The 17,929-nt window shown below is 53.5% G+C and overlaps 1 protein-coding gene across 2 annotated transcripts; it reads right to left on the bottom strand.

Moving 5' to 3' along the window:
• Positions 1-6,616: 6,616 nt before the first annotated feature.
• On the bottom strand, positions 6,617-15,021 carry SSC4D (scavenger receptor cysteine rich family member with 4 domains; the record flags this gene model as incomplete). 2 transcript variants are annotated; one of them, XM_082856227.1, is made up of 11 exons in its annotated part: positions 6,617-6,704; positions 6,773-7,085; positions 7,703-7,771; positions 8,665-8,976; positions 9,092-9,166; positions 9,740-9,817; positions 10,898-11,212; positions 11,997-12,074; positions 12,802-13,107; positions 13,380-13,415; positions 14,856-15,021. In XM_082856227.1, 11 exons carry the CDS (start codon positions 15,019-15,021, stop codon positions 6,617-6,619), a joined length of 1,836 nt encoding a protein of 611 aa, XP_082712353.1. The 2 variants fall into 2 exon arrangements, with proteins under 2 accessions (XP_082712353.1, XP_082712354.1); XM_082856228.1 differs by lacking the exon at positions 6,617-6,704 and having other exon boundaries at positions 6,769-7,085.
• Positions 15,022-17,929: the final 2,908 nt, after the last annotated feature.

The following is a 17,929-nucleotide window of genomic DNA, read 5'->3' as shown; positions in this document are numbered from 1 at the left end:
TCCCTGGTCTTCGGCTCCGCCCCACCGCACGCGCAGCTTGCTGTGATTGGCTGTATCAGTCCAATGCTCTCCAATCAGGAGGCTACCGCGGAGTCAGAGGTGGGGCTTCGGTTCCCACGCGGGGCGGGCTCCTACTCGCTCTCCTCGCGCGTGCTCGCTGCGATCGCCCTGCCCTGCCCCTCGGCAGTGACTCAGCAGGAAAGCGCGACTGGACTGGGCCGAAAGGGCCGAGCCGAGCCACCCTTTCCAGGTCCACGCCACTGAGCTGGTGGGGATGGGAGGAGGGTTTGGGGGCGGAGGTGGGCGTCCCTAGACCTGGTCTCTGATCTTTTTTCGTAACCCAGGAAAACTCCTGATCCTTCTCCGGCCCTGAGTTTCCCTTCTGTACAGTAGAGATAAAGATAAACATGTCCACGGGTAGTCCTGAGACAAGATAGTACTAGTTAGTAGGAAGAGCATGGGGCTTTTTGGAGTTTGACAGCTCAGGGTGCGAATCCCAACCCCTAATAAGCTAGCTGTAAGATCCCGGCCAATCCCTAAATCCTCAAATGTCAAATCAGAGAAGGATTTTACCTCCATCTCTCAGGTTGCGACTGTGAAAGGAGACAACGTATACAAATGCGGGGACGGGGGGAGGGAACAAAACCACTTAATAGGTGGCTGCAGAATTCCAATTAGGAGAACCAGCTTTGATTAGCAAAACAAAAAGGGCAATTTTGGAAAGCTAGTCCTGGAAGCTAGGCAGTAGACAAGATAATTCTGCATAAGAAATGAGCAAGAACACATGTGAAAAATAGGCAAAGGACTTGATAGACATTTCTCCAAAGAAGATATACACATAGCCAATGAGAACAACAACAAAAGACACTTGACATAATTAGTCATTAAGTAGATAAAAAACAAAACCAGGAGATAACACTTCACAACCAGTAGGATGGCTAGAATTTTTTTTAAGGAGGGAACAGGAGTTAGCAAAGATGTGGAGAATTGGAACCCCTGTGCGGTGCAAAGTGGGAATGTAAAATGGCCCAACCACTGTGGAAAACCGTTTGGTGGTCCCTCAAAATGTTAAACATAGAATTACCATATGGCCTAGCAATTCCACTCCTGTGTATATACCCAAGAGAACTGGAAACAGGTTCCCAAACAGATACTTGTACAGGACTGTTCAAAGCAGCATTATTCACAAAAGCCAAAAGGTAAAAATAGCCCGTGTCCATCAACAGATGAATGGATAAACACAATCTGATAAGTCCATTCAAAGGGATATTATTTCACCTTAAAAAAAGATGAGGGCTTCCCTGGTGGTGCAACGGTTGAGAATCCACCTGCCAGTGCAGGGGACACGGGTTCGATCCCTGGTCCGGGAAGATCCTGCGTGCCACGGAGCAACTGGGTGTGTGTGCCACAACTACTGAGCCTGCGCTCTAGAGCCACAAGCCACAACTACTGAGTCCACGTGCCACAACTGCTGAAGCCTGCGCGCCTAGAGCCTGTGCTCCGCAACAAGAGAAGCCACCTCGATGAGAAGCCCGCACACCGCAACGAAGAGCAGTCCCCACTCACCGCAACCAGAGAAAAGACCGGTCGCAGCAACGAAGACCCAATGCATCCAGAAACAGTAAATAAATAAAATAAAATAAATAAATTTAAAAAAAAAAAGGATGAGGTACTGATACATGCTACAATGCAAATGAACCTTGAAAACACTATGCCAAGTGAGAGAAGCCAGTCACAAATGGCTACATGTTGCCTGATTCTATGTCTAGGAAATGTCTAGAACCCATACAGACAGAAAGTAAATTAGCAGTTGCCAGGGGCCCCGGGGTGGGGAAAATGGAGAGTAACTGCTAATGGGTATGAGGTTTTTTTGGTGGGGTGATGAAATGTTCTAGAATGTTCTGGAATTAGTGGTGATGGTTGCACAACCCTGCAAATAGCTAACAACCACTGAATTGTACACTTGAGTGTACAGGGAGAATTTGATGGTATGTGAATTATATCACAATAAAGCTGTTATTTAAGAAAAAGCAATGAGCAAAAATGTGGGAGTCAAGAGGGCTTGCAAATGCGGAAGGAGGTGGTAGGAGACGGAGGGTCTCAGCATTTGGGGTAGGCCATTAGGGCTAGAGTAGAGAATATCAGTAACAATTACGTGGGAATGTGCCTGTGTGTGCGGTGGTGGTAATGGTGGCAGTGTGTGTGTATGTGAATATACAAGGGATTTTTAAAAACAGGGTATCTCATTTCCGGCTGTTTGTTGAATGCTTGCTTCAGATCGTCAGCCAGGTGTGCACCACGCACAGCCTAGAATCGGTGGAACTTTGGGAGTGAAGGGCTTGGTCAGTGAACAGGTAAAAGGAGCGTCACAAAGGAGGCAAAAGCAGATGGAAGATTTAGAAATCAGCAAAAGTCGGGGGTACTTAGCAGAACCTAAGCTCCCTAAGCATTCCTGAGGCTTTTGGTAGGGATCCTGGTATCCTGCTTTAATGGGTCCCTTTGATTAGATCTTAAGAGGCAAGGTGCACTCAGCAAGTTAAAAGAGGTGGGAAATGCTCAAGAGGCTGACATCTGGGCCGCCTGCATTCTTCATTTTCCAATGGATTCTCATTGCTCTTCGAATAAAACTCCTCCCGGTGGCCTAGAAAATCCTGAGTGGTCTGGCGCCTACCAGCTTTCCTGACTCATCTATTATCATGTTTCTCTTTGCTCCAATCACAATGCCCTTCTTGCTGGTCCTTCTGCAGGCCAGGCTAAATCCCCGGTGAAGGACTTGGAATGGTCCACCCCAAACATTTTCATGATCAGCAAAAGGCTCATGGCTGGTTCGCCCTCACTCCTCGGGCCCAGCTCAAGGCTCACCACCTCAGCGGCCTTCCCTGACCACCTGACCCTCCCCATAACACCCTGCTTCATGTTCTTTGTAGCACTAATCACTAGCTCAGACTCTCTGGGCTATTGACTTGTTCAATGGCTTATCATGGGTCTTCTTTTGAAGGTAATCTCTGGGCCATGCAAACAGTAACTGGTCTAGATCTCTTCCTGTTCTGCAGGCCCAGAGGCCAGCACGGTGCTCAGACTAGCACACAGGTGCTCCAGAAATACTTGTTCACGTCCTCCGTTCACTGGACAAATATTATCTGAGCACCTGCCATGTATAAGGTCCTACGTGCAAAGTCAAGCACAACAGACCCAGTCCCAGCCCTCCCAGCCCCCCTGGGCTGGTGGAAGACACAGCTAAGTCAGCAGTCTGCTGTGATGTAGGGGTGAGTGCTGTCACTGGGGAGGTACAGGGTGTGATGGGGGCTCCTAGTCCAGACCGTGGGTGGGGGAGGGGGTATCCGTGAAGGCCTCTGGAGAAAATGAAAGCTGAGACATGAGGCTAAATAAGAGTTGACCAAAGGGAAGGAGGGGAGAGGGTGACGTGTATTCCAGGCAGAGAGAACAGCATGTGCAGAGGCCCGGTGGGAAGAAAGCCCAGACACTAGAGGAACTGAAAGTAGTTCAGCCTGGCAAGAGCCTGGCAGCAAGTGGTAAGGGATGATGTCGAACACAAGTAGAACCAGGCTGTTGCAGGACCTTGTAGACTGAGCTAGGTTGCTGAGGAAAACACTGGGGAGCCATGGAAGGGGTTTAAGCAGCGGAGTGGCACAATCAGATTTGTCAACATTAGACAATTCACTGCTCTTGCGGTATGGGGAATGGATTGGAGACAGTGAGGCAGCGAAGAGGCCATGAAAGAAATGTAAGAGAAGAAATGGTAAGAGAAACGAACATATTCCAGCAGTGTTTGGGAGGTAGAATCAGTAGACTTTAATGACTAATTCGTTTTTCAAGGGTGGGGACTTTTGGGGATAACACCCAGATTTCCAGCTTAAGCTAGTGCTTGGTAGTGTTACTTCCTAAACAGGGAAACCCAGGTTTAGGTGTAGGTGATGAGGTTCTAAGTCTCACAGGTTGAGTTTCAGGAGCGCACAGGGCGCTCAAATCAGCATTTGGATTATTCTGTGAGTTTCTCAAGGGCAAAAACCCTTATTTATCTGCGTGTTCCCAAACCCAGTAGGCTCTGGCCCACAGAACACCAAAGTGTACACAGAACCACAGAAAACAGACAGCAGAACAGCTTTGATAACTGTCTGGAAAACAGGTTTCAGGTCGGCCCCACAGGACAGAGAAAAATTTGGGAGCCTCGGTGTCTCACTCAGGATGGGCTAGGTTATGCTGCTATGATAAACCATCCCCAAACTCAGATTTCTCACTCACTCTACCTGCCCATCTTGAGTCAATGGAAGCTTTTCTCCAGGTGGGGACCCAGACTGATGGAGCCTCCACCACCTGGAATGTCACTGGTCACCTTGAAGGAAAGGAACTTGGCAGACAGTGCTTGGGTCCTTGAAGGCTTCTGCCTGAGGGGGATACTGCCACTCACATTTCATCAGCCAAAGCGTGTCAACATGCCATGCCTCGCTTCAAGAGGACAGGGAAGTACAAATCTACCATATGCCAGGAAGGGGAAGAACTGGACATGTTGGTGCCCAGTAATGGGCATCAAGAATCTTAACTTCTGGTCCTGGGTCTCCTCTGCGAACTTGTACAAGTCATTTCCCCGCTCTGAGCCTCAGTTGTCCCTGTCTGTAAAAAGGGATGCTAATACTTCCCTTTAGTTGAGCATTGATGAAAGCACTTTGTTTAGATGAGGAAGGGGAGTCCAGGGGTGGGAAGCCGTGACACATCTCAAGACAATAGAGAGGCACACTCGAGTGTGGATGTGGCTGGAGTGGCAATGACCACAGGCTAAGCAGAATCTGAGTGTGCTGCACTGAGGTCTAGGGGCTGAGGGCAGCTAGAGCATCCCTGTCCCTCTGCCCCGACTCCCTGAATTCTTAAGCATTTTCATTCCTTTCACTCCTTCAGCCCTCATCCCTCCAATAACACAGTGGGTCACAGAGCTCCCCGACAAATGGAGACAAAACCAATACTGCCAAGAGCTGATGGAGTTTGGAGCTTAAGTGTCTGCCTCACTCTTTGGCTGGCAGCCAGGACTTGGGTTTGGAGCCTGTGGGAGGCAGAATAATCCCCCCCGCCACAAGAGGTCAAGTCCTAATCCCTGGAGCTGGTGAAAATGCTCCTTTACGTAGCTAAAAAGATTTTGCAGACACGGTTAAATTAAGGACCTTGAGATGGGGAGATGATCCTGGATTATCCAGGTGGGCCTAATATAATAACAAAGGGCCTTCGAGGATGGAAGAGGGAGGCAGAAGAATCAGAAAAAGAGATGAGATGATGGACGCTGGGGTCAGAGTGATGCAATGCTGGCTGGAAGGAGGTTGTGAGCAGGCAGGGAACGCAGGCAGCCTCGAGAAGCTGGACAAGGTAAGGAAAAGGATTCCCCACTGGATCCTCTAGAAAGAATATTGCCCTGCCAACACCTCGAATTGAGCCCGGGGAAACCCTTGCAGACTCGTGACCTTGTGAACCGTAAGATAATAAATTTGTTGTTTTAAGCCACTAAATTTATAGTAATTTGTTACGGCAGGGATAGGAAACTCATACAGAGCCTGCAGGCTGATGTGGAGGGCGGGGGTTTGACGTCAGACAGTTGCTCCTGGCAAGTCAGCCACCGGGGGGCTGAGAGAGGCTCTGGCAGGATCCCTCACTTCCCTCTGGCCCTGGGGCGCCAGGTGAGGTACCTCAAGAGCAGCCCCTGGGGAAGCCCCAATGCTGCTTTACTCTCCTCCATCATCCTTTCTGCCTCCTCTCAATTTTTTTCTCTTCTAGGGACTCTTGCTATGTGCCTTTGAGCAGACCCCTTCCTTTAGGATTCTGTGTATGTAAAAAGAAAATGGGGATGGGCTAGGGGACCCTTTAGGGGCCTTCCTGGCCTGACACTGTGAGTCAGCATTTCCAGCATGTGATGGGCCCGCCGAAAGCTCTCTGATGATGTTCTTGAACTGCCCTCCACCCCAGGCAGGTCTCCTCCAGAGAGTCCTAACCAGAGTCTTCCCTGCTGCCACAAACAACGCACTTATGCCCAAACATTGACCTCGGTTAAAAGACAGGGGGGACAATGCTTTATTGACTTGGCACCTATGAACGGGTGGCTACAGGCCCCCAGGGTTCTTTGCTTCTGCAAAGTGGAGGCTCTGTGGTGGGAGCAGCATAAATCGAGTTGCTGGTTCCAGCTGCAGGGAGGGGCCACTGTCCCTGCTTTGGCCCCTCCGGTCCCCTTGTCCAGCCAAGCACCATCTGAGTCCAGGCCCTCACAGAGCAGGCCAGGGCAACGACCCAGGTCCTTCTGCAGCCCCAGGCCAGTCTAAGGTAAGAGCTGTAGGCCTCTCTTGCCTTCCCCTCTTCTTGACGATCCCCAGATGGGTGGGGGGAAAGGAGATACCCCATTTACAGAGAGCACCTGAACCTCCTGGACCAGGGTTAAGGAAGGCTGGGTTAAGGGTATTGTAACAGGAGTCCCACCAAAGAGGAAAGTTAGGAGTTCTTCCCTTCCCACCAGTTTCTGTTTTAGCTGAGCAGAAAGTAGGAGTTTTCATTGAAATGGGCCCACAGTAGGTGATGACAGGTGAGGTCACACACTAAGTTGATGGGATAGAGCCAGGCTCCCTTAGGCAGGACTACACCATCTGGGCAGGCTCTCTCCCAGGCAAGGGGAGGGAAGGGCAGAGTGAACTGCAGTTGTCACAGGAGGAGGACTTCCTGAAGGAAGAGGGGCAGGCCACAGTAGGCTCCCAGAAGTGGTCTGCAGAGTGGGCTGGGTCACGATGGCTGGCACAGGACACTGGCATCCTCACTGTGGTCACAGTTGTGGGCATCCCAGCGGATGTGAGAGCAGAGCAGCAGGGCACTCTCGTCCCCACGACACTTGACATTGTCCAAGAGGATAGGGCCTCGGCCTGGGCCAAAGTGGGCCTCTCCAGGGGCTGCCAGGGCCTGGCCACAGCCCAGCTGGTGACACAGGACGCCGGCTGCCCGCATGTCCCAAGCATCATCGCACACAGTGCCCCACTGCTGCCCTAGGAAGAGCTCTACACGGCCCTCGCATCGGTGGGCTCCATTGGCCAGACGTAAGTGCCCTGTGGGGAGACAAGGTCTGGGGCTGAAAGGGGCTGGCCCAGGCCAGGCCACTCCCAAGCTAGGCCAGGTAAGGGGTAGTTAGAGGAGGCAAAGGGTGGTGGTTTGGGACACAGCAGTGCCCTGGGAACCACTGGACGAAGGCAGACAAATGAGATTAAAATAAGATGGGCATCGGTCCAGACTGCATCTCAAGATAGAAGAATGTGCACAAGACTTCGTGGGGCGCTCTTTGCATGCTGGGAGCTTCATGTCTGCTCTCTCCTTAGTTCTCTGTTCACAATCCCAATACCTCAGACCCAGGGCTCCTCTCTATCATCATCGTCTCCCCTCCTCCCTGGACTCCCCAGACTAAAGTCTGAATTCTTTCATTGCTCTCCTGAGGACAGGAGCCCATCCCTTTATTTTGGTCCCAACTCTAGAAATCTCTAGATGACTCTAGCTTAAAACCCACCTCCCTCTTTCTGGACATCATGCCTCTATTAATGAGGCCTGAGACTCTCGCAGAAGGACAAAGGCTCCAGGACTGCTGTGTAACCCCGGGCTGTGACCTCCTTCCAAATCTGGTCCTTCGTATCCTGATGCCTCCACTTCACTCTTGGGGACGGTGGACACCTACCGTCCCTGGGCCGAGGAGTGGGCACCTGGGTGGTCTCAGCACCGTCCTGCTGGACTAGCTCGTCTGGGCCTGGTTCCGCAAGGATAAAGAAACAGGTGGCTGTCACATTGGGGAACAAGTCCCTTGAGGCCAGGTCACCTCTTACTCTCCAAGGGAGGACTGATTTAGGGTCAGAAAGGACTTCATAGGTCCCCGCTCCTTGGTACAGAAACGTGGGTTGTGCTTCTTTCACCCTGGGGCCCAAAGCAGAACCCTTTGTGGCCAAGGCTACCAGGACACCAAACAAGGGCGAAAATACCGATTCCCAAAGCAATCAATAAAGAGACGCATTTTTAAATGTGTCAGACTCTGCAAACACCCCTTTTCCATTGACTCCCACCAAGGGTCAAACGCTTGCTCCCCGAAAGCTGATCAACTCTCCCTGCTAACTACAGTTTTTCGGGTCCTTGACGCAGCAGAACAAAACCTCCCCGGCCACGCCTGTCTGTCACAGGTTCTGCCACACTTTACCAAGGGACTTCGGCCTCTCACCTCGGGCCCCGCCCCTCACTGCAGCAGAGCGCGCTCCCTTCGCGGCCCCGCTCATGCCGCGCAGCCGCAGAGCGCGCCGATGGTGGGCTCCGCCTCTGCCTGCGGAGCGTGAATCCTCTCCCGCGGCGCTCACGCCGTAGTGCCTCGGCGAGCTCTGACGCTCGGCCCCGCCCATTTCCCAACAGACCCCGCCCCTCCCGCGCCGCAGAGCGTGCCTGCGCGAGGCCCCGCCCGTTCCCCAGAGCCTGCCTCATCCCGCCCGCGCCTCTGTACGCGCCTGCGCCGGTCCCGCCCATCTCACAGCAGGCCCCGCCCGTGTCGCAGTAAGCGCCTGCGCTCGGCACCCCGCCGCCCCCCCGCCCCCCCATTCCTCAGATGGCGCTCGGCTCCGCCCGTGCCGCCGTGCATACGTGGTCCTCCAGCGGCCTTACCTGAGCAGAGCGCGCCCGCATCCTCGTGGTGGCCGCAGTTATGCTGGCCCCAGCCCAGGTGGAAGCAGTCGCTCAGGCGGGCCTCCGTGCCGGCGCAACCCACGTTGTCCAGCAGCACGGGGCCGCGGCCGTAGCCGAAGTGGCCGAGGCCCGTGGCACCCAGCGCCGGCCCGCAGCCCGCCTCGCGGCAGGCCACGCGCGCGTCCGCGAAGTCCCAGTCATCGTCGCACACGGTGCCCCAGCCCCCGGCGTATAGCACCTCCACGCGGCCGCGGCACGGGCTCGGGCCGCCCACCAGCCGCAGCCGCCCGCCTGCGGGGCGCACAGGCCCGCGGCCAGAGGGGCTGGGCTGGGGCCATCGGCTCCCGGGCAGAGCCCCGGCCCCACCCTCTTCCACCCACAACGGAACCCCGGCCCTGACACTTACTTTTCTTCCCCGCCGCCCAGGCCGCTGTGGTGAACAGTGCCGGCTCCCTGGAAGGCAGGGCACCAACTCCTGTAGCTGCAGAGACAGGGTATCTAGAGCATTTGAAGGGGACAAAGAGGGCTTCTGGCCTGCAGCAGGGCACAGGGCGCATCTACTGAGATGCCCCAACTCTTACCACACCTGCACCCCACTCAGCCTCAATCCTAGCGTCACCATGTTGTATGCTGTGGTGGGGTCCTCAGGAAGCTTGAAGGGAATAAACCAAATCCTACTTCCATGCATTATCCTAATTTCGATCCCAATGATAGGTCCAGCCCTAATTGCAAATGTACTTCGACCCTTCCTTCAAGTTATATCTCACTTCTCACAAGGCCTCTCAATTTCCAACCTCAGCCCCAACCCAAGTTTTATTTCAGAGCTTTGAGGAAGTGCCTCCTCCCACCCTGCTGAACTGTTCAGAGCTCTGGATTTCACCCTTGCTCCACCTGCTCATCTGTTCTCTCACCCACCTCTTTACCGTCTGGTCAAAAGCCCTGGCCTGCTAGCCCGGGCCCCCTCCCCCTGAGTCCAGAACAGTCTTCCCAATTCCCAGCCCTGCCCCCCTACCATTGCCCCTACCATTCCAGCCTGGTGGGCTGGGCTCCTTACCCTCTGGCTCTGTGTGCCAGGCCCAGTCCGCTCTTGTGCCCGACGGTGGCAGTGCTGTGAGAGTCAGGTGCCCCAGGACTAGAGTAGGAGTCAGAGAAAGGAGTAGGGTCAGAGGCCAAGGTTCTGGTTCCTGGTCAGCCTTGGGCTCTCGGAGAGGATGGGAGGGTCTCCCTGGAGAAGACAACAGATTTTACTTTCAGAGCTGGGGGCTTAGTCCCAACTGGGGTCCAAGAAAGTCTGCCCCACTTTGCCAGTTCTTGTAATTTATTTGTGCTGCCTAGGTGTACACTTCACGGTTTATACAGGCATTCACAGATGTGCTTTCATTTCTCTCCAGTGCTCCCAGAAGCCCAATGTGTGTCCAAGATGGGGAGATAAAGAAGGCCTTGCCCAACAGGGAGGGCCATGCACAGTCCTGAGGTGCTTGCAGAACAAAACTCACTATCCCCATTTACAGATAAAATAATAAGACTAGAAAGGGCAAGGGGCATACCCAAGATCATGCAGCAAGGTTAGCTGAGGCTTTGCCAGGGCTCACTCTGCCTCACTGGGCCTCAGCTTTCCCATCTGTAAATTGGGGATGATGCCCCCTGGTTAGCTGTGAGGCATGGGCAAGCACTTTATATCTGGTTGAATGGAGTCCATTTGTGAAATGCCATTAACAGCCCTATTATTCCTACTTCAGAAAACCTCTCAGTATGGAAGAGGGACCAGGTGAGAAGAACTACTATTATAAGAGAATCAGGATTACAGATGGCTAGGGAATTCTGGGGACATACCTGGGTGTCAATGAAAGAATTCTGGAGTATCTCTGGAGCGATCCTAGAGGACTATTACTTTACTCTGAAGTATTCCATAAAGAGTACTTAGAAAGTGGTGGAAAATTCCGAAGGCATTTTTGGAGTACTGTTAGACAATTCTGGAGTATTGGTGAGGTAATACTGCAGTATTACATACCTGTGGAGTCTACTAGGATGTTCGGAGGCACTTCTAGAGCAGTACTGAGAAATTAAAACTAATTCGGGGGCCTTCTTGAAAGAGCTCAGGTTAACACCAAGACAGTCAACATCCCGGTCCCCTCCCAGGCCCCACTCCACCTCCTCCTGCTTCAGGACTCGGCCCCGCCCCGCCCACCGGCCCCGCCCCCGAAATCCGCACCTGCGCAGAGCGCGCCGGCGTCCTCGTGGTGGCCGCAGTTGTGCACCCCCCAGCCTAGGCTCAGGCAGGCCGCCAGACGGGGCTCGCCTCCTTCACAGTGCACGTTGTCCAGCAGGATGTGCCCCGTGCCGTAGCCGAAGAAGGCGTTGGTGGTGGCTGCCAGGGCCGCCCCGCAGCCTAGCTGGCGGCAGACCACGGTGGCGTCCGGCAGCCCCCAGTCATCGTCACACACGGTGCCCCACAGGCCACCGTGCAGGATCTCCACTCGGCCCTGACACGGGCCCGCGCCCCCCACCAGGCGCACGCTGCCCTCACCTGGTAATGGGGGTGGGGGACAAGGAGCATCTCCCACATGGCTTTGCTGCCCATCCCAACCCAAAGTTCTTCCTTATTGCCCCAGGCCCTCCGCATACCCACAGTGCATGATGTCCCAGGACTTAAAACCTAGGAGGAGCTGCTCACCCACTTACCCCCAAGGCACTGCTTCCTCAGAGTCTAGATTGGGGGTGCTTTGTGGGATCTGAGGACAGAATCCTATGACTGTGTCATTTCCTGCCTAAAAGCAACCCTCCCTGCCCTTGTCCATCCATGCTCTGCTAACCATCTAGGATGTGCTGATTCCTCATTTATAACACAACTGCAATGAAAGCCTTCTCATCTTTCCAGGTACAGCACCAACAACTCTTCCTCCAGGAAACCCTCCCTGATTTCTGATGAATGGGATCTTCTTCCTCCTCTGGATTTTCTTGCCTTTTTATCTGTCTTTCTTTAAGGGAACTTTTCATTTTGTTGTTCTACATCATTATCAGCATTTCTGTGAATATCGGACTCTCCCATTAGATTAAGCTTCAGCCCCCACCTCTCTTATTTTCTCCAACCTTGTGCTGACTACTTTTATCATCCCACTAGAATGACTCTTCTTTCCCTGTCCAGATGGTGAGTGGCCTGAGGGGGTGCAGGGGCAGGGCGGGATGAAGGAATGACCAAACTCACCCATCAGTAATCCCTCACTTCCCACTGCCTAGGGTAGGGTTTGGGATATTCCTCCCTGGATCCCTCTCCTAAGACCCAGGTGGTCCCCCACATTGCCTTTACTTACCTTTTCCATTCTGGGGAGTTGTAGGGGGTGCCCTACTGGTTAACACTTTCCTTGTTGGGGGCTGCGTGGGCAAGAATTCTGGGAAAGAAGCAGGGTGGAAGGGAGGAGAATATGGAGTTTTCTGTTCTCCATCCTCACAAACACAGGTATGTGAGGGGCAGGGCATGGACCCCTAAGGTACCTGCCCTCAGGGCCTCTGGCCACACAAAGGGTCAAAACTAGGAAATCTGGGGTATGAGAGGAGAAAGGGCCACCTGAGTCCTGAAAGCAGTAGCTTTAGAGGATTTCGTTTGGCTCTCAGTTCTTTTAGTTCTTAAAGCAGCATCACATCACTTGAGAACTTGTTAGAAATGCAAATTCTCAGGCTCCACCCCAGACGCAGGATCAGAAACTCTGGCATGGGGCCACCATCTGTGTTTTGATCAGCCCTCCAGCTGATTTTCTTGAAAACCTGAACTACTGCTCTCAAGGTCAAAGCCTCTCAGAGATTTGTTGCAGCTCTACACCAAGCGGGCCTCACCGCCAGTGTTGACCCCAATTGTCTGGTTTTAGAAATGGGAAGAGGGCTCTGCTGGGATAATCAAGGCCCTCCATGGAAGCAGTAATGCTGGTTTTCAGCAGAGGTCACACAATGAGCCAGAGCACTGCTGGGGCCCAGGCTCTGACAGCCAGGCTGGGGCGCTTCCCCAATGCCGTGCACTGCAGCTGCTGGCTCGGTCTTCTTCTTTGGAACATTCTTACCGCTGGGAAGCCCTGCTGCCTGCCAGCCTGTCTGCCCTTCCGGGTCACAGACTGTCCTGCTCACCGTCACACAGGACAGCCACGTCCTCGTAGTGAAAGCAGTTGTGGACGCCCCAGCCTCGGCTGCCACACTCGCTCAGCGCAGCTTCCTGCCCACGGCACTCCACGTTGTCCAGCAGGATGGGGCCACGGCCCTGGCCGAAGGCGAGGGGCCGCGGCACGGGCAGAGCCAGGCCGCAGCCCAGCTGACGACACACCACATTGGCGTCCACCACGTCCCAGTCGTCGTCGCAGACGCTGCCCCAGGAGCCGCCATGCAGGACCTCCAGGCGTCCCCGGCAGCGGCTCGGGCCCCCCACCAGCCTCAGCTCTGTGGAGTGGGTTAAGCTGGCACGGGGGGAATCAGTGGGCCCAAACGAGAGGGTGCCTCCGCCTTGCCCGGAAGCTGTGGGGTCCTTGGGATCAGGCCCTCCTGGGACTTATTTCTCCCTTTCTGTAAAATGGGGAGACTAGAGCAATCCCTTCGGGGGCCTCTAGAATAATGGAGGGCTGGTTAGTCATTATTCCCTGGGTCTTCTGTCTGAGCATCTGAGTACCTCGGGAGCAGGGGGGAGGGTGGGGGGGTGGGGCAGGGGCACCTACCTGGAAAGGGCAGTGAGGTGGGCTGTAGGGCGCTGGCTGGAACAGAGTGAGGAAGAGCATTTGCCCCCTCAGCCCCCTCCCTTGGCTGCCTGGCCCTAGGAACACAGCACCCCCTCCTCCGCCCATGGTCCCCACCATCATCCCCCTCCTCTTCACTACCCTTGCTTTTCCAAAGCCCCTGACTGCCACAGTTGGTTTCCTTGCTTCATCCCTCGCCCATTGGTCCATGGGCCACGCCAGAGAGATCTGCCCGAGACACTTATCAGCTCAGCTTATCCCACTCCACTGCTGAATTCCTCAAAGGCTCCCCTTTTCCTGCAGGAGTCCCAGAACCTAAGTTTTCTCTACAAAGTCTTCTAGGATCTTCTGATCCGCTTCTCCTTACTTCTTAATATCCCATCAGTCTTATCTCCAGGTCTTTAACCCTGCCGTCTCCTCTGCTAGCCCAGCTCATTACAGCCCTGCAGATCGAGCCACCTCCTGTGGGAAGCCTTCCTGGAGCTCTCAGCTAGAAGTGCTCTCCTTTTCCTCTGAATACCTGGGCACCGTATACATACCCTTTTCCAGGCCTTCTGCCCGGTGATGTGGCCATGTCTGTCTCATCTCGGTCTCCCCCAGAGCCCCCTGCCCAGAGCCTGTTACTCCCCAGGTGCTCAGTAGCTCTGCCTTAAGTGTGTAAATTACTTTGGGATTCATTCTGACTTCCCCCCAAAGGTTTACCTGTATAAGTCCTTCTGGTTCGGCTCTCACATATGTGTATGTCAGGTACTGTGCTCATTGCTTTATGTGGCCTGACTCACTTACTCATTAGGACAACTTATGAGGCAGCTTGGATTTTGCAGAAGGGGAAACTTCAGGTTTAGTGAAGTTAGGTAAATTGCTCAAGGCCATTCCGCAAATAAAAGGTAGAGCTGGAATTCTAACCCGGACAGCCACACTCTCCTTCACCATACAATTCTGAGCACGTGGACTGAGAGGGAAACTGGCCTAGCATGGGAAATTGAATACCCATAATAGCCCCTCATTTGTGCACAGAATTCTCAGACACAGCCACATACCTTAGCTCAGAGAAAGAATCCTTACAACCTCTGAGGCATGTACTAGTGTACCCATTTTACAGATGAAGCAACTAAGAGTCAGTTTCTTCTTTCCTAAGTTAGGATAGCCCCTAGGCTGTTTGAATGCATCTGTTCCACCAGTTGGCTTTCCAACAGCCATTGGTGAGCCCATGCCCTTTCCCTCCTCACCTGTTTCCAATATCCTAACTGCCCATACTCTGTGTACATTGAGCCCTCACCTTTAGCACTGAGCCTTCCACTCCCCCAACTCAGACCTTAGCTTTCATCACACCTGGGCAAATGTCAGAGCTGGAGGGAATGTTGAAAACCACCTCCTTTACAGGCCACCGCCCACCGTAATTTTACAACTGGGAAAACTCAGAGCCAGAAAGGGGAAATGGGGGAGGGGGGCACTCACCCAGTGGCAAGAGGAGGAGGAAGGACAGGACAGGGGTGAGGGGGGAAGGGGCAGCGTTCCTGTCTCCCGGCCTCCATCCCCTGCTCTTCTCATCAGGCTGGGGACCAACTTGCATCTCCGTGTCCTTACGCGTCCAGCCAGTGGATGGCCTTTCCAAGGGTCCCATTAAAGGGTGGTGGAGAAGTCACAGCTGGAACTTCTGGAATTAAAGGTTCCCCTTCACTTCTTCCAGCTGGAAGGGCCCAGGTAGAGCTTCGGTGAGGGGTGGGGGCGTGACATTTCCACTTGGGTTTCGTATTCTGAGTGGAGGCGGCAGCTGGAGGATGAGGACAGAAACACAGATGGAAACTCCTCATGAGGAGTTAGGTCTGGCTGGAGCAGAGGGTTTATGAAAGCAAGGGGTGGGAGGGTTGTCTGATCCCAAACCGAGACAGGTCTGCCTGGCTGTGCCAAAGGCTCAGAGTTTTTCCTCCAGGGCAGCACATCCCAAAGCAGGGTGTTTGTGCCACTGGGGGCAACCCACATCATTTTGGGGGGAGATAGATGACATTTACTGTTTCATTTTCATTTATTTTTTCTTTTACACTGCCTTCTATTTATGGCAAAGGATTCTGGCTTTTCATTTATCTGGAACAACATAAAGTTTCCCTTTAAAGTTAATTTAATTTATTTAATTTTATTTTTTTGGCTGCACCGTAGCTTGCGGGATCTTAGTTCCCCGACCACGGATTGAACCCAGGCCCATGAAAGCGCTGAGTCCTAACCACTGGACCACCAGGGAATTCCCTAAAGTTAATTGAAATCAGAAAAAAAAAGAAGTTAATTTAAAGAAAAAACATCAGGGACTTTCCTGGTGGTCCAGTGGGTAAGACCCTGCGCTCCCGATGCAGGGGACCCGGGTCTGATCCCTGGTCAGGGAACTAGATCCCACATGCATGCCACAACGAAGATCCCGCGTGCCGCAACTAAGACCCCACACAGCTAAAATAAATACAAATTAAAAAAAGAAAAAACATCAAGGAAATATAGTTCCCACGAGTCACAAATATGCAAGAATGGTATAGGGCTGGGAGAGTAAATGCCATTTGGGATTTTTTTAAAAATTTTGGATTGAGGTTTACAAACCAAAAAGTGCATAAATCGTAAGTGCAGAGCTCAGTAAACATTCGCACCATGTAACCAGCATCCCAGTGTGTGGACTATGATTGGATGGTTGGCAACTGGTTTAGAAGATGGTTCTGTTTGGGACATACCGAGAGCCAGGTTCCCGGGGGACATGGGTGCCCCTCTCAGCCAGAACGCACCCGCCCACCCCCCCATCTTTCCCTGGCTTTGCTTCCACCCTGGCATACAAACAGTCTGCTTGGGAAGAGGATGAAAACCTATCTGGATGTGGACACAGGGTTTTCAATACTCCATTCATGGGGCCCAGTACAGCCCCCAGTGGAATAATCAGCTTTTGTGTTCTTGGGGACAGCTGGGAGATGGGAGTCGAGAGCTGTGAGGAGGGGGGAACCATGGTCCAATCTTTGCTGAGGGGAATCCACTGTGATCTGGGCCTTCCCCTGCCTCCCAGGCCTTGGGGCCACCCATCTCTCAGGCTGTTGGAACACTGGCCCCCCAGGTCAGGGAAGCCCCTGCTCTGTGAGTATGGGGACACACAGCTCCCAGGGAACCTGGCTGGGAATTCTGAAGTACCCCCTCTCTATCCCCTGCCACCGTGGCCCGGGAGTGAGGGAGGAGGACCCCCGATCCTGACCGCCACTGATCTCAGGTCCTGGCTGACCCTAGAGCTCTCAGTGGGCCTTGTGGAAACTGCCTTATCTCTAGCTCCTAGCTTGGTCCCCAAAACTGCTCCCGCCTTACACCCTGGGAACCTTGGTCAAAATGAGGCTTAACCATTCCCTGCCCTCGTGGATTGTGGCTCCCTCCCTGCCCTGTAGCAGTGCACCTGTTGCCCTGAACTGTTTCTTCACTGTTCAGGGCAGGCAGCACACACAGTGGTTACAAGAATCCGCTCCACCATCTACTTGCTAGCCGTGTGAGCTCATCTTGCCACGCCTCGCTGTCCTCATCTGTAAAATGGGCTAGTTATACACTTACCTCTTACAGTTCTTGCTAGGATACATGAGCTAAAGTTTGTAAAAAGTTTAGCCCAGAGCTTGGCCCACCATAAGTGTGGTAGCTGTTATTACGATTACTGTTTCCCCGTTTAGACTGGGGACCCTCGAGAGCAGGGACCAGGGCTTACCCAACGGTAGCACCTGGCACAGGGTGGGTACTAAGGAGACTGAATGAAGGTTAAGGCTGCAGAATCACAGCACTGAAGCAGTCAGAAGGGGCCCCGGAGATCATTAAGGACAACTCCACATCTGTCCAGTGGAAAACTAGTCACACACACTCACACTCACACACGCCAGCAAAAGGGAAGAATTCATACCTGGGGGAAGGTTCTAGGCTCTTTCTGTTCCTTCTTCTATAGTCAGTCCGAAGTCAAATCACTTTTTCTGCCTCCAGAAGTTTAGGACTGGGAAGGATCCCCCAGATGCAGATCAACACAGACCTTTCTTCTTTTCTTTCCAAAGCTGGGAGGTGAGCAGAGGCAAAGTCCCCCGTCCATGGAGCTGGCTGGTGGTCCCAGCCTGTCCCCACCCGACCTTAGGGGCAGAGGGAGGCAAAGGGAGAGTGAAGGTGGCCTGCAGTGTCTGGAGCAGCCCCCAGAAGGGGCACAGGGCAGAGGAGAAGCTCTGGGGTTGGGGGGCAGGCGTGGACTCTCAGGGCCAGGCAGCCCCTCCTCCCCCTTCCCCCACCCCAGGGTTCAGGTTTCAGAAAGGCCTGGATAGGCCTCCACCCCTTGGCAGGGCAGCCAAAAGCATCCCTGTCTCTCCTGCGACAGCCCTGATTCAACCCTTAGTTCCGTTGCCTGGGACTCCCCCTTGACCATGTCCAAACCCATCCCGCCTGGGGGTTTGGAAACCTGGTTGCAGGAGCCAGAGTACATGAGGTAGGCTTCCCATGTAGGCAGGATCTCTGATTTTGCTGCTGATTTTTTTGCCTTATTGTGGTTCCTTTTA

Source organism: Leucopleurus acutus, assembly GCF_964270905.1.
Source record: "Leucopleurus acutus genome assembly, chromosome: 16".
NCBI classification, from domain to species: domain Eukaryota; kingdom Metazoa; phylum Chordata; class Mammalia; order Artiodactyla; family Delphinidae; genus Leucopleurus; species Leucopleurus acutus.
The sequence above is the reverse complement of the archived record's forward strand: the minus strand, read 5'-3'. Positions and strand labels throughout refer to the sequence as shown.